Source organism: Aphis gossypii, unplaced genomic scaffold (assembly GCF_020184175.1).
Source record: "Aphis gossypii isolate Hap1 unplaced genomic scaffold, ASM2018417v2 Contig00322, whole genome shotgun sequence".
NCBI lineage: Eukaryota > Metazoa > Arthropoda > Insecta > Hemiptera > Aphididae > Aphis > Aphis gossypii.
The window spans coordinates 336,886-352,646 of NW_026083065.1; the positions used below are offsets into that span (position 1 = coordinate 336,886).

A 15,761-nucleotide genomic window follows, 5' to 3' on the forward strand; every position below is an offset into this window, starting at 1 on the left:
TATTTTGATAAATTACCTATAATATAGTTGTTGGTTGGTGTTGTCAATATAGCGATCGTAAAATATACCAGTCTAGTTAGAACGAATTTTACGATACGAATTTTTTACGGTGTAAAATTTATAAGTTAATTAATAAACATGGAGAATAAATTGGAGATAATAAAATCTGAAAAGGGCAACGATTTAGCGTTGGTAAATACATGTAAATATCGGCATATTCGTCAATGAAATGACGGAAAAGTGAAATGGAGGTGCGTACATAAAACATGTACTGCAAGTATTTTAACTGACTCGAAACACACAATTCTATTGGAAATACTGGGAGAACACAACCATATATTAGATACTGTAGAAAAAATCCAGCGTCAAATTTTGCGAGAAAATTGTAATAGAAAAGCTAATGACACGATTTCAGTAAGACCTTCAAAAATTATAAGAACTGAGCTTCTAAAAGCGGATTATGAAGTACCTCATAATTATATTAAATCTGTTCGAAAAAGTATGTATGATTTACGTCGAAAAGAATACCCAACATTTCCTCAGTCATTAAATAGTGCTATCACACAACTTAAAGAAATGCAAAACGAAGATCGCTTTAGATTTAAAAACGAAAAGTTTATTCATGTTTCTGAAAATCAAAACTTCATTTGTATTACGACGAGAACAAATATTAATTTACTCACACAGTGTGATGATATATTTATAGATGGCACATTTGAATACGCTCCTAAACATTTTTTACAACTTTATACAATCCATGGATTTAAAAATGGTTTTTATATACCACTTGTATATTTCTTTTTACCCGATAAATGTGAAGAAACTTACATTCAAATGTGGACATTTTTAAAAAAAACATATAATAATAATAAATAATTTATTCAGCAATAATTGTTTGAAACAGAAGAAATGTACATATTTGTGATTAAATTGCTACGCACAACACTAAGGATAAGTTCCTTGTTTTGAAGGGCGTGAGTCTCTAAGAGATTAAAAGAAAAAATAATTAATTAAATGTACGAATATAATAGTAAAATAGAATGAAGAATATAATTATAAATACAGTACGGCGATAGTAGTTATAAAAAAAGAAAAATATTATATGAGCAAAGTAGGATAGTATACAACGAGGTATAATACAATAAATAAATAATTTTACAATTTTAGATAAGATACGATCATATAGCTTGTTCATTGTGTAATAACCATCTCTTTACAAGAAACTTAAAGTTTTTAAAATTATCAGAATTTGTTATAATAGGAGGGAGCCTTTAATATGTTTTGAATATTTATCCATTAGACTATGTATCCACACATTACATGTGGATTTTGAAAAAGCTGCACATGAAGCCGCGAAAACTATGTTTCCTGGAATATCTATCAATGGGTGTAGATTCCATTTAGGTCAGGCATGGTGGCGTAAGGTAATTAAATAATATTATTACTTAATTTTTATATTTCACGTGAGACATAATATACGTAATATCACATAAATTTGATATTTAGATTCAAGAACACAATATTTTAAGAACTTCATATATGATTGATGGAGATGAATTAGGCATTTGGTTAAAATCATTTTTTGGATTACCGTTTCTCCCAGTGGAAAAGGTTGAAGAAGGCTTTTTAGAATTCATGAGTACGTGTCCAAACGAAAATGAAGGCTATATATTTTCTGATTACATACTTAAGTCGTACATAGAATCTGGTTGTTTATTCCCCCCTGAATTATGGGCAAGTGAACCTTCATTTAGTCCAAGGTAACTTACATTTTATTTTTTATAATACATTTTATTTAGGGATACTGAAAAAAATTGTTTTGTTAGAACCACGAATGGAGCAGAAAGTTTTCATAAAATGTACAACGGACAATTTCACAGTGATCACCCACCAACGCATGTAGTAATATCTGTACTAATGGAAATACAAGCCGAAACTATGACAAAAATTAATTCAATTGCTAGAAACGTGCACAGTAAAATGGGATCATCCGATTTAAAACGTATATGTAACGTTATAGAACATTTTAATAATTATAAAACGCATAAAAATATTATAAAATATTTAACATCTATTGGGTTTATGTACCAAAGGAAAAAATTATATTAAATTATTTTACATCATATTTTTGTTTTGTAATGACGGCTCATTATAGGTAAATGAGATAACTTTTTTTATTAATATTATATTTCTTAACATCATAATATTTAAATATATATAATAAACCGTTTGTAATAAATTTGACAACGTTGCACCCAATTCTTATTGTATTCCTATGAACAATAAAGTGTGCGGAATCGTGTTAAAAAAAAAAAAAACGCGCGGAATCGTATTTCTCCCCAGTGCACGGTAATCACCGCAAGGACGCCAGCTGTTCTCCCCTTTCGGTGCTAAATGTAATTGTGAAGACCACGGACTGCTCGAAGGTCTAGCGGTACCTACTTTGATCATTTCCGCGAATTCCTGCTTGGCAATTTTCAGTCTACCTGGAGCTAAGCGGCGTGGGCGGCAAGCTATTGGCTGTCCTAGTGACGTCAGGATATGGTGAACCGTTTGGTGCTTTATTGCTCCGGGTAATCCGGCGGGAAGTGTAATGTCCGGAAACTCCGCGAGAATTGCAGACCAAGGGGAAGTGTTGGCAACGGATTTTATGCTACATTGACTTACAGAGGACACATTACCACCTACAGCCAAGCCTGTAACGCCATCGAGAAGACGTTTGGTACGGCAGTCCGGCAGCAAGTGGTAATATGCCATGAAGTCAGAACCAATGATAGGAATACTCACGTCGGCGACAATAAACCTCCATGGGAAACTGCGTCGAAGTCCTAAGTTCAAATTGAGATGGAGCGTCCCGAAAATTTTTATGGTACTGTTGTTGGCCGCGCTGAGGTCGTAATCAGTGGCTTGTCGTCTATCCCGTAGTAGCCGTCGTGGGTAACAAGATAAGTCGGAGCCGGAGTCGATCAAAAACTGTTGTTTTGTTATTTGATCTGTAACACCGCCTGTTTGTACAAACCTGTATATACTTGTAAATGTTGTACTAAGTGCACAAAATATTTGTTTACTACACGTGCAAGTTTAAGTGTAATTTATTTGTACTGTTAATCACATTTAATATCATATTCAAAATTTATAAAGTATAAATTATAAAATTTTGTTAAAAATGCTCTAGTCGTGGTAGTCGAAAAGCCAACAGCCCAGGAAAATTGCATTTTTTTGGGTAATTAAAAACTAACAATGCATGATTAAACATTTATTAAGTTAATGAAAATATAATTTAAGAACATCATTTTTATAAAATAGATTTCCTTCTGATGAGGAAAAAAAGCAAATATGGGTTAAAGCTATAAAAAGAGAAAACTTTATTCCTACACGTTATAGCAAAGTTTGTAGTAAGCACTTTACAAACAATGACTTTTCCCAAGGATACTTTAGGAAGTTATTGAAAGAAACGTCAGTACCTAGTATCTTTAATAATAGCAATCCTGTAAGTAAAAGAAAGTTGACATATGGTGATCATAATTATACAAAATTATTAGATCAGACCACTGATCACACAAATCACCACCTCCAAATCGTATTGTGGAAACGCTAAACGTACAAATAAAATTTTTTCTCTATTGTCATCTTGATTACTAATTTATGCTTGTGTTTAATAATATTATGAACTCTGAATAAATTAGAATGTATTTTAAATTAGGCATTATTGTTTCATGGCAACAAACAAAGGACAGACAGACTAATAGCAACTATCTATAAAAAATAAACATAGTATTAATTAAATGAAATGTACATTTTTAATATTGCATACTTAATAAATTAGTATGTTTAATTAATATTAAAAATTATATATATATATATTTTATTTTATTGAATATAATTTAATTAATTTTTGGTTTCTTATTTCAAAAATATTATACAAAAAGGATTAATTCAAGAAACTGGAAACACATAAATTCATTTTAACTGATAATTTATTGATAGTTTTACAATATTGAAAAGAACTGTTATATAACAAAGATAATTAATCTTAAGCTTAACTTAAATGCAAAATTAAGATTAAATCTATATCTACTATATCTATATCTACTAAGTAGATATAGTTAATTTTATTAGTTCTTGGTTCAATGCCTTGCTTTTTTGATACCAGCTACTATATAAGACATAGACACTATAGAATATACAGTTAATTTTATTAGTACTCGGTTCGATACCTTTGATACCAGTAACTTTAAGGCATCTTTCAGTTTTTTGATTAAATAATTCTTTACAATTTTTTTTTTGAACTATCTTTGGTGTGGTTTTTTAAATTATTATTTTCATTAAAATGGAAGACACTAAATATTTTAACTGTCTTGAACATTTCCTTGAAAATTCAAGTGCGAGTATAGTGAATAATACTTCTATTCAAGGAGAAACTAGTGATTTGAATTGTTTTACTAAACGTTTGTCAAAATTAGGTTTTGGTTGTATCGTGGCAAAGTCTATAAAATATGAAGGTAATTTAGCAGAATATAATAGTATAGCCAAGGTATTTAATAATCATCCCACTTACATTTGCGATTTTCAACGAGAACAAGCATGGTTGAGATGGACTAATAAACAAGGCAATCTTCACGTAAAAGATGATCGTGGTCAGATACTAACACTTTGGAGAAGTATAGCTCAAAGTAATGACGATACTAAATTTACGGAATCAGTTGAAAAAATGAAATTAACAGACGCTTGGTTAAGAAATCCAAAAGCACAACAATATTTTATTAGAACTTGGCTTTCTGTTGCAGAAAAGTGGACTAATCGATTTTTTAAAGACGAATATGATATTAAGATTTCAACAAATAACGGAGTAGAGACACAAAATAAAGTTATAAAGAGCTTTTACTTAAAATTAACAAGTGACAAGTCTTTAAATAGTACTATAGAAACCATAATTGATCAATTTTTACCAGAATCCTTAAAAAATATCATTTAAAAAATTTAAAACTTACAGGAGAGTATAAAAAAATGTCTAATGTTATACCTAATTTTTTACACAGAAGACCTGAACCATTTGTTAAACATATTTATAACAGACTTTCTACTGCTCAAAACATATATTCTGAAAACAAAATAAAAAAGTTAGAATTGGAACACACATTTCATGTAAAGAGTGAAGATGGAACTTGTGTTTACACAATCAATTTCCTGATACCAAATTGTACCTGTATTCATTATACTAAATTCCATTAGCTATGTAAATATTTATGTGCAATATTTCTATACATTCCAGGGTATTCATTTGATGATTTACCTGAAAAATTTTTGAATAATCCTTTCATATCAACTGATCCTCGTTATTCTATAACAAATGTACATAGTAAAGAAATATTAACAAAATCACCTGTTCATGTATTAGAAAAGGAAAATGCTTCACAAATAAATAATACAGACCTAAATAACCAACAAAGAAATGTCCAACATAATCCAATTCCAGACAATGAAAATCTTCCAGAACAAATTCGAGAAACACTAAAAAAATTCTTAGATTTAACATACATAGTTAATTCAAATAGCAACTCAAAAGAATTGTCTGAACAGCTTAATATTTTAAATAGTGTTCATACAAAAATCAATTCAATGACAAACAAAGAAGATGGTTTGTCATTATTACCTACAAACAGGGGCGGCTTAAGGCGTAGGCGACGTAGGCACAAGCCTACGGCGGCATTAAAAACATTATTTTAAAAGGCGGCATTTTTTGACATCAATATTAAAACAATTTGAAATATATAAAAAAAACTAAAATGTATATTATTATTTTAAGATTTATTTTTAACATTGTATTATCGTTCTTTCGCACATATTATGAAATATCATTCATTATGTACGACAATTATTATTGTGACGCAATGTTAGTTAGTGTTACATATTATACCTATTTGACTATTTTTAGTACAGTAGAATTGTTTGGCGACAGACACAGACATGCAGTGATAAACTTTTATCTTTATACACGTACAAAACGAAACCTTTTAATAATATATTGTAGGCAAATAATTTAAACGTATTACTGAGGAATAGCTATCGCTCATTCCCCATTCACTCCAGTGTAAGCTACTAAGCTGATAACACACTAGGCGATTCGAACGCGCGCGTCCGCGTTTTTAAAACGTCGCGATTGTAAATCGCGGACGCGCACTCCTTACACATTACACGCGTGTCAAGTCGCGCCGCGCTTTCACACTGGACGATTTGTGTGCGTTTTTTCAAAATAAAAAGCACGCCAAATGTTATTTGAACCATTCAATTCTTTGTACTTTGTCGTATTCTAGGTTAGTACTGCTGTTACCGCCCGTTGTGCATGACTGCTGTTCAATTTGTACTGAACTTAAAAATTCATTTTATTTTGTTACGTCTATTTTATTTTTTAATATGGAAGCATTTGATGATATTGAAGTCGCATGTATTATTTATGCATTATATGAGGAACATGAAGTCAGCAAGAAACAAAAAAAGAGACAAAATTAAAAGACGACATTGGGTCCATCCTTTAAATTTAAAAAGACCAGAAAATGGTCAGTTCCAGGTGACATTTATGACCCTTCGTAGTTATCCAGAAGAATTCATAAAATATTATCGAATGTCGATAAGATCTTTTGATGAGCTGGTAAGTAAATATATAAGATTTACATATTATTTTATAAAACAATGTACTTACAATGTTTTTTAGTATAAAACTGTGAAATGTATAAAATTATACAGTTTTTAATATTATAATAAAGTTATTTCGGTTTTTCTTATTTTTTTATTTGTTTTTTATATAAACAAATATATGATTTATGATAGGTAATATTACACAAAATAATAATTAATTTTATTTAAATTTATTAAGATATCGCTGGTTAGACAAAAATTGTCAAAACAGCACACTGGTTTGCGTATGAAGAACGTCTTACAGTGACACTGAGGTAGGTATTTCAAAAATAAAAATAAAAAATGTAGAAATAAGTATTTGTTTTATTTATTAATTGCAATGTTTATACAAATCATGGTGTATTATTGAAATTATTGTACGGAGAACTAGGCAGAGGGTAATTGTTTGTATAGCGATGAGCATGATGTGTAGGAAGTGTAGAAACATTTTGAGTAACAGGAGAAGACATGTGTGAAAAATGGTCATAATGATAATTTTGTTTATTAGTTGAATTAATTGCAGGAGAAGAAGGTTGCGGAAAGTTACTGGATTCATCATGTAGAATTGGAGAAGAACTAATAGTAGAATTTATAATAGCTGTAGGCACGTTTTGTGAATCGTTGGTATGGTAATATCCAGGAGAAGAAAGATGTTGCTGAGAAAAGTATGAGTTGGGTTGATTAATTGGGGTATAAGGATAGAAACGAGGGATAGCAGATGTGTTATGTTTAACTCGTTGAATAGCATTTAAAAATTCAATATACACCATTGATTTTTGGTCTTCTGTTAACGAATTAATTTGAGGGAGTAACGACAATAAAAAATACTTTTCCGGGTCTTCTGGTGTTTGTTTCCTGTTTTCTAAAATTTTTAATAACGAGGGTCCAAAATTTGATGGGGGAGTCTTCTTCAGGGTTTTTTTTTTCGTGGCTGTTGCTCCTCCACATCGATGTCGTCCTTTATTTCTTCAACACTTATATTTTTTCCTACAGTTAAACCCACGTCTTCGGTTTCTCCATCCTGTTCCTCAGAATCCTCATCATCACTCTGCTCTACATTACTTTCGATCCTACGAATTAAATAACTTTATATTATTTATCATTTATATGTATACATCAATTACATTTGATGATATATGTATAGTTATATATAGTTATTTATTATTATTATATTGTTACTAAGGTACGGATTTGAATGAAAATTACATTTTATATAAATTAAAGAGAATTTTTTAGTGAATTTTTAAAAAAATGTCTGTTATTAGTCATTAAATCGTATTTTCTTGTTTTTTAGAGCATTCAAATTTGTTTCCTAATTAATTAATACAATAGGTAAATCTAAAATAATATTAACCCGATTTTGTTTTTTTTATTGAAATGTCAGTAAACAAAATTTGGATCCCCCAAAGAACTTGAAAATTTAATATAAGGTATCTTATAAATTGTTCTTATACAGTTAAAAAAAAATCAAAACCGTTAGTCACATTTATTTTTTTTATAAACGTTTAATGTTCAAATTTTTACGAAAAAAGAAACTTGAAATATACGCTAGACACTAGTATAATTGTTTGATTTTTTTGTTTTTAAGTAAAATCTAGAAAATGTAATATAAGGTTCTTTATAACTTATAACTCGTTATAAATAGACTATAAATAGCCTTAAAATAAGCGAAATATTTTGAAAATTAAATTATGTAAAGGAAATGCCAATCTAAATAACTGGTGAAATTTTCATGTACATACGACTTTTACTTTTTAATTTATAATAAACATACAAATTAATAATATATGAAATACTAGGGAGGTCCTTATTTTTGATCTTTGAAATTGTTGATATAGAAATCCCTTACTTTTTTCATTGTTATAAGAAAATAATACAACATTTTAAATTTTTGTTTACCGAATTGATAATTTGTAGTTATTTAAATATATTTTTCGAACGGATTGAAATAATATGAAAAAATTATTTTATATAAAAATTATATAAAATGTTTATTGAATCCTTCATTGCATTATTTGAGTCAGATTTTTTAAATAATATAAATAATTATAAGTTAAAAAAACGGTAATTTGCAATTAAATACATAAAACAAATATGGTTATATGCTAATAAATGCTAAATTAAAACATTTTTTAATAACATTTATACACTTAATAATTCAATATACATCAGAGAAAATAATTATTAATTATTTTTATACATTTGAACAATCTTGTACATAAAATCAAATTATTTACTAAATACAAGCATAATTATCGGAGATTACTTACATTCGATTTTGCATAGTTGGTGTTAAAAATCCTAATATATTTGCATATATATAAGGAGTTGATTTTTTAGATGCTTGTCCAGGTTTTGTAATACATTTACGGCGGAAACTATCTCGAAATGATTTCCATTTCTTTTGGAGTTCCAAGACTTTAAAAATGTAAATTAATATACCATTACTCATAACTAGGGCTAGGATTTATATGCATTTGCATGTTTTTTTCCTTAAGTCCAAATTTAATGGTTGTCAGATTTGTCCACGATTTGGCTTATTCTCGTTTAAATAGAACCAATTTATTTTTGCATATTTTTGCATATTTTGAACACAATGCATATATTGCATATTTATAGATTTTTGGAACTTTGACTTTTTTTAACTTAAATTTTCAAATTTTTATAATTTATTGTTAATTTTAAATGGTGTTTTTTTTCATAAAATCGATAATTTTTGGTTTATCCGTCGAATTATTGTAAATATAAAGTATAAATATTATCTATCTAAGAAATCGATATTGATTAACTCCAGGATAAATCGCATTATTTAAAATATGCACCAATAACCTCGTGTGATGTGGAAAGGAGTTTTAGTCAGTATAAATCTATTTTACGTTCAAATCGCTGGATGTTTGTATTTGAAAATTATTGAAACAACACATTATAGTAGCATGTAATAATGATATAATATAAACTAATATTCAATATTTTAATGTAATAATAATACAATTTTGAATTATGATAAATAATAATACTCTAGAAATAATAAAAATTTGTTTTTGCATATTTTTGCATATTTTGGTAAATAAAATGCATATTTTACAAATTTTTATTGCATATAAATCCTAGCCCTACTCATAACTAATTAAATTATTTAAAACATTTGTAAGATGCATTAAAAATCAAATCAAACCATTTTAATAGTACACAATATTATACTCTTAGAAATAACCGATATATTAAATACATTAACTTATTATTAAATTATTCACATTATCTAGTAGGTATATTATATTAAATGCATATTTAATTATTCAGATATTTGGCTACTGGAACTAACTTTTCTGCACTCCATTTCGACTTTTTAATGGGCGTGTCAACCATTGCAAAAATTGTACGTGAAACATGCGAAGTACTATGGATAATTCTGCAACCAAGAGAACTAGTTGTGCCAACAACAGAAGAATGGCTACATATATCTGAGGAATTTTACAGTCAAACCCAATTCCCAAACTGTGTGGGAGCTGTAGACGGGAAACACATCCGATTAGAATGTCCCCCAAAAAGTGGTACTTTATACTACAACTACAAGCATTTTTTCTCCTTAATCCTCATGGCCATATGTGATGCAAACTACTGCTTCACAATTATACATGTTGGATCTTTTGGGAAGGAAAGTAACTGTAATATTTTTAAAAAATCAGCATTTGGTAAAAAGTTATACGGTAATAAAACTAATTTTCCACAACCTAAATGTTTGCCAGAAGATGAAGGAGGTACTGCACAACCCTTTGTCCTAGTTGGTGACGAAGCGTTTGCTTTACACACTAATCTTTTACGCCCTTTCCCTGGAAGAAGCTTAAACGATAAAAGGCGTATATTTAATTACCGTCTTTCCAGAGCAAGGCAGAATATTGAATGCACGTTCGGTATTTTATCAAACAAATGGAGGGTTTTCCACAACGCGCTATTGGTAGAACCAGATTTCGCTGTAGTAATAACTAAAGCTTGTTGTGTTTTACACAATTTTATTAGGCGTAGAGATGGATACAACACTGAAGATACTCAAAATTGTGAAATGGAAGATGAAACAGAAAAAATTGGAGTAGGCAATTCTACCTCGGTGGCAAAAGAAATAAGAGACTATTTTGTCGACTATTTTAATGAGCCGGCTCATGAACTAAGTTGGCAAAACAAGGTAATAGGCTTGTAGGGTGTACAATAATATAATGTATCAACATATTTATTTATTCACGTAGGTATATAATATAATATTATTATCATTTTTTTTAAATTGTTATTTATGTATTAAGAATATCATATTGTGTACAAAAGCTTAAATAAAACGTAAAACATGATATATTTTATGCATACTTTTGTTCTTTTTAACTTTTTCTTCATATTCGTCGAACTTTTCTATGGAAGCTCTGGCCACCTTGGTCCAACTTACGTGCTTAGCATTTTTGTCGTGGTATAATTTATTTTCTATTCATTTAATATGTAATATTATGATGTGTGATGTTTTACAAGGTACATACAATATAAATACTCAAAATAACTTAGAAAGTTATATTTTAAATTTATTCAAAAAAACTATATATGTTGATGAAAACAACTTACCTATATTCCATATAGATTCCTCCTTCGACACCTCAATAATAAATAGTTCATTGTCAAACATTATATTTTTGACAAATTTAAAATGTTATTTAGGTAAATACTTTTAGTAGTTACTTTGTACTTAGAAACTTGGTAATTTTACTTAACTACTAATATTACTAGCTATAACTTAGTAATATAAGCAGACAAGCAGTATACGTCTCAAAATTACGACAGACGAATTATGAATGAACGTAAATAAACGCAGGCAATCGCGGCGTTTAAATCGTCCGTATGTATTGCAAAACCAGAAATGCATTGAAATAACATTGGGAAAATATTGTTTAATTATAGCTGAAAAACGCTGCCGAACGCTCAAAATTAAACATGCGCGATTCGGCGCGACCGAACGCGACCAGTCGCTATCGAACGCGCGTCTCATTTATGTGTGTACCCATATAAAACTGCATGTTTAATTTCGAGCGATTAATCGCGACGTTCGAAACGCCTAGTGTGCAATCCCCTCTAAGCTACTTTGACAGTTTGACGCCATCACAGGAACGAGTCTCGAGATTACTGCTAACAGGTAATAAACAGTATAATGATATTATTATGATTTCGTGATTTAATTATTAATAAGAATTATAATATAATAAATTATTTTGTAATATATAAAATAATAATAATAATAATAACAAAATTAAAACCAATAACTTCTAATAGTAATACCAATCTAACTATTTGATTTACGTGTAGACTACTCTACAGTGTAGAGTGTAGTGTTGTAACGTGTCCGCTTCAGCACTCGAAATAGAATTAGATGTATAATAAAGATACACAATTGTTTGTATTATTCAAAGTATTTATTTATTAAAACATAACAAACGTCTGTACTGGATTTAGAAGTACATACTCTCGTCGTCTCTCGTATTCGACTCCTCGAGTTTGTCTATCACCTTACTATTTATGCTATGCGGAGTCACCTTATTATGATGACGTCCGTACGATCTCAAGGTGTACTCTATTTCTAGTCATCACCTTTGACCTGCGCACACGCTTTCCTATAATATGGACTTTCAGCAAAGTCAACGAATGTCAGTACATACATACTTATACATATTATTTATATACTAATAATAAGGATTATTACAGTAGACGTATAAAATTACGTACTTGAATTACAAATTTTAATTGTTTAATGTACCTATATTGTATTATGTATACTTTATTACTACTATTATTTATTTTTTTAATATTTTATAGTTAAAAATGTACACATTTTAGTAATTGAATCATAATCTATATCAGATCATAATCGGCGACTATCGTGTATGTTTACCGGTAATGCCGGAATTCCTAAAATACTTCCTAACTTGGATACAATATACAATAAATAAAACAGCATTGATATATTAATGTCACCCTGTTCAATAAAATAATAATATTAATAAATAAAATACTGTTTGTCCCTAAGTAGGTAGGTACCTATTAATTTTTTGTCTAATATAAAAATACAAAATTGAAAATAAAGTAAGTCCGTTAAAATATAAAATAAATAAATATAGATACATGTTTATTATTTATAAATTTTTACTTATGGGGATCTGCAAAATTCTGTACACTGGGAATATACCATACATATAATAAATATGGGTCGACAGCCTATATTAATTGTACACTGACCTGTATTTTTTACGTATTTATATAAGTACACATTTATTGAAAATATAATTAAAATAGGTATTTTATTTTCATTCTAATGGTTATTTAGAGACCTAATATGGCAGATAAAGGGAAAAAACGTGAGCGGTTGTCTGGTTCACAATACCTCAAGAAAAGATTAGTGCGTGAAGTCGATTTAATGAAGCAAAAAAATTGTTTATTAAAATTTATTACATCAAATCAATCAGAAAAAGACGATCAGAATGAAAACCAGAATAAAGGTGAAGATATTATTAATGATCAAAATATTGGTATGCAGGACGAAAAAGACGAAGAAAATTGTAATGACAGAGAAGAAAATTATGGCACTGAAAATAATGAAGGTCAAGATATTAGTATGGAAGATATAGATAGTAGTAAAAAAAAAGTCGATAGTGAGGATTATTTTGGAGTTGTAAATAATGAAGGAATAGATATGAAATATGTCAATGTCGTTACTAATGGTGATATTGGTGATAATCTTAACAAAAATTCAACTGATTTTAAATTGATGGATGATCCTAACAAGTGGCCAATGATTGATGACAATTTAAGACTCTACTTAATACAATGTGAACCTAAGCAAATAAATATGAAAAAATATCCTACTAACGATAGTGGTAGATCATTTTCAACATTTCACTATTTTAGACGTTTGCCTAATGGTGAATGCATAAAACGTACTTGGCTCATTTATTCAAAGTCAAGCGATTCGGTATATTGTTTTTGTTGCAAGTTATTTAATAACGGAATAGTTTCTCTAGCAACGATTGGTAACAATGATTGGAAAAACATGTCAAATATATTAAACAGACATGAAATGTCAGCTATACATAAAAAATTATACGAAGATTGGAAAGAATTAGAAGCAAGATTTAAATGTGGAAAAACTATAGATGACATAAATCAATCAAATATAAAATTGAAACTGAATATTGGAAAAATATATTAAAACGAATAATAGCCTTGATACTAACAATCAGTAAACAGAATTTGGCTTTAAGAGGAAAGTCAGATACACTTAACACACACGATAACGGAAACTTTCTAAAATTTATTGAATTTTTATCAATGTTTGATCCCATTATGAAAGAACATATAAGGAGAATATCATCAGAAGAAATTCATTGTCATTATTTAGGAAAAAATATACAAAATGAAGTTATTCGATTACTAGCCAATAAAATAAGATCTCATATATTAAATGAATTTAAAAATTCGAAATATTATTCTATAATTTTAGATTGCACGCCAGATTTAAGTAATATTGAGCAAATGACTGTGATAGTCAGGTTTGTAACAGCTATTGAAGCAACCACAAGTAAAAAAGAACATGTTTCTATAAATGAACATTTTATTGATTTTATAGAATTACATAGCACTACCGGTTAAATATGACAGAAGTTATTCTTCAAAAACTTAAAGAAATGGATATTCCTATAAGTGATATGAGAGGTCAAGGTTATGACAATGGTGCTAATACGCGCGGACATAAGAGTGGTGTTCAAGCAAGAATTCGAGATCTAAATTCAAGAGCTTTCTATGTGCCGTGTAATGCACATTCTTTGAATTTGGTATTGAATGATTCGGCCAGTTGTTGTTTAAAAGCTGTTTTATTTTTTGATACAATACAAGAGACTTACGTATATTTTTCAGCATCAACACAGCGTTGGGGTATACTTCTAAAACATGTTAAAAACTTAACTATTAAACCGTTAAGTCAAACACGGTGGTCCAGTAGAGTTGATGCTATTAGAGCTATGAGATTTCAAGTTGGTGAGATCTATGATGATTTAAAATATATAATAGATGACACCTCACTCATTGGTGAAACTGGAGTTCGAAGTCGAGCTGAAGCTAAAGGTATAGCTTTGAAATTAAAAGCTTCAAATTTTTATGTTCTTTAGTAATTTGGTATGAATTGTTATATGAAATAAATATACCTAGTAAACTGTTACAAACAATATCATTGGATATTTCAAAAACAATTTATCAATTGAACAAAACTAAAAATTTTTTAGAAAAGTATCGTACTGATGAAAACTTTGAAAAAATTGTAAAAAAAACAAGAGAATTGGCTAGTGAATTGGATGTTGAAGATAGTTTTTCATTGGAACATTTTGACATTTTGCATATGAATCCCGTGATGATCCAGTAGTTGATCCCCAACAAAATTTTAAAATTAACTTTTACTATCAAATATTAGATACAACTATTCAGTTGCTTAACGACCGATTTGTCCAACTCGAAGGCCATGGCAAATTGTTTTCATTTCTTTACAATATACCTAGTTCTGATAATTATGAATATGTAATAAAATGCTGTAAAGATCTACAAATTGCACTTACATCAAATGATTCATTAAGTTCTGATATCAATGCTATTGAACTTTGTGAAGAAATAATCGCGTTGCACAGACGTTTAAAAAAGGAAGAGAGTGACCCACAGGCGATTTTACAATATATATGCAAAAATAAATTAGTAGAAATATTTCCTAATGTATACGTGGCATTGAGAATTTTGCTAACCATACCAATAACTGCAACTTCAGCAGAAAGAAGCTTTTCTAAATTAAAAATTATTAAAAACTATTTGCGTTCAACAATTTCACAAGACCGTTTGGTAGGACTAGCAACAATTTCAATTGAACATGAAATCGCTGACGACTTGGACATTGACGATCTTGTCAAAGATTTTGCATCTTTAAAAGTAAGAAAATTAAATTTTTTATGTTAAGGTTAAATTAATAAACATTTTACTGTAAATATTTTAAATGTATATATTTTTATCTAATAAATCTACCT

The 15,761-nt window shown here is 28.9% G+C and overlaps 3 protein-coding genes and 1 pseudogene across 3 annotated transcripts; 3 read left to right on the forward strand and 1 right to left on the reverse strand.

Moving 5' to 3' along the window:
• Positions 1–501: 501 nt before the first annotated feature.
• Positions 502–2,163, forward strand: LOC126553760 (uncharacterized). The gene is made up of 5 exons (XM_050208879.1): positions 502–836; positions 1,262–1,424; positions 1,507–1,760; positions 1,827–2,002; positions 2,156–2,163. Exons 1-5 carry the CDS (start codon positions 502–504, stop codon positions 2,161–2,163), a joined length of 936 nt encoding a protein of 311 aa, XP_050064836.1.
• A 4,251-nt stretch (positions 2,164–6,414) lies between these two features.
• LOC126553737 (uncharacterized) lies at positions 6,415–6,954 on the forward strand (annotated as a pseudogene).
• Positions 6,955–7,028: 74 nt separating this feature from the next.
• Positions 7,029–9,127, reverse strand: LOC126553761 (uncharacterized). Its single transcript, XM_050208880.1, has 3 exons — positions 8,946–9,127; positions 7,675–7,745; positions 7,029–7,633 (listed from the first exon to the last, which is right to left on the reverse strand). The coding sequence occupies exons 1-3, from the start codon at positions 9,125–9,127 to the stop codon at positions 7,029–7,031; spliced, it is 858 nt and encodes a 285-aa protein (XP_050064837.1).
• A 1,143-nt stretch (positions 9,128–10,270) lies between these two features.
• On the forward strand, positions 10,271–10,870 carry LOC126553762 (uncharacterized). The gene has a single exon (XM_050208881.1). The coding sequence runs from the start codon at positions 10,271–10,273 to the stop codon at positions 10,868–10,870; it is 600 nt and encodes a 199-aa protein (XP_050064838.1).
• The last annotated feature ends 4,891 nt before the right edge of the window (positions 10,871–15,761 follow it).

Coding starts and splice junctions, on each gene's coding strand:
- LOC126553760 (XM_050208879.1), top strand. CDS start 502: ATGTATGATTTACGTCGAAAAGAATACCCAACATTTCCTCAGTCATTA. Junction 1,425..1,506: donor GTCAGGCATGGTGGCGTAAG/GTAATTAAATAA, acceptor TTTGATATTTAG/ATTCAAGAACACAATATTTT. Junction 1,761..1,826: donor GAACCTTCATTTAGTCCAAG/GTAACTTACATT, acceptor TTGTTTTGTTAG/AACCACGAATGGAGCAGAAA.
- LOC126553761 (XM_050208880.1), bottom strand. CDS start 9,127: ATGAGTAATGGTATATTAATTTACATTTTTAAAGTCTTGGAACTCCAA. Junction 7,746..8,945: donor CCAACTATGCAAAATCGAAT/GTAAGTAATCTC, acceptor TTTAATTCGTAG/GATCGAAAGTAATGTAGAGC. Junction 7,634..7,674: donor TGGAGAAACCGAAGACGTGG/GTTTAACTGTAG, acceptor GAAGAAATAAAG/GACGACATCGATGTGGAGGA.
- LOC126553762 (XM_050208881.1), top strand. CDS start 10,271: ATGGCCATATGTGATGCAAACTACTGCTTCACAATTATACATGTTGGA.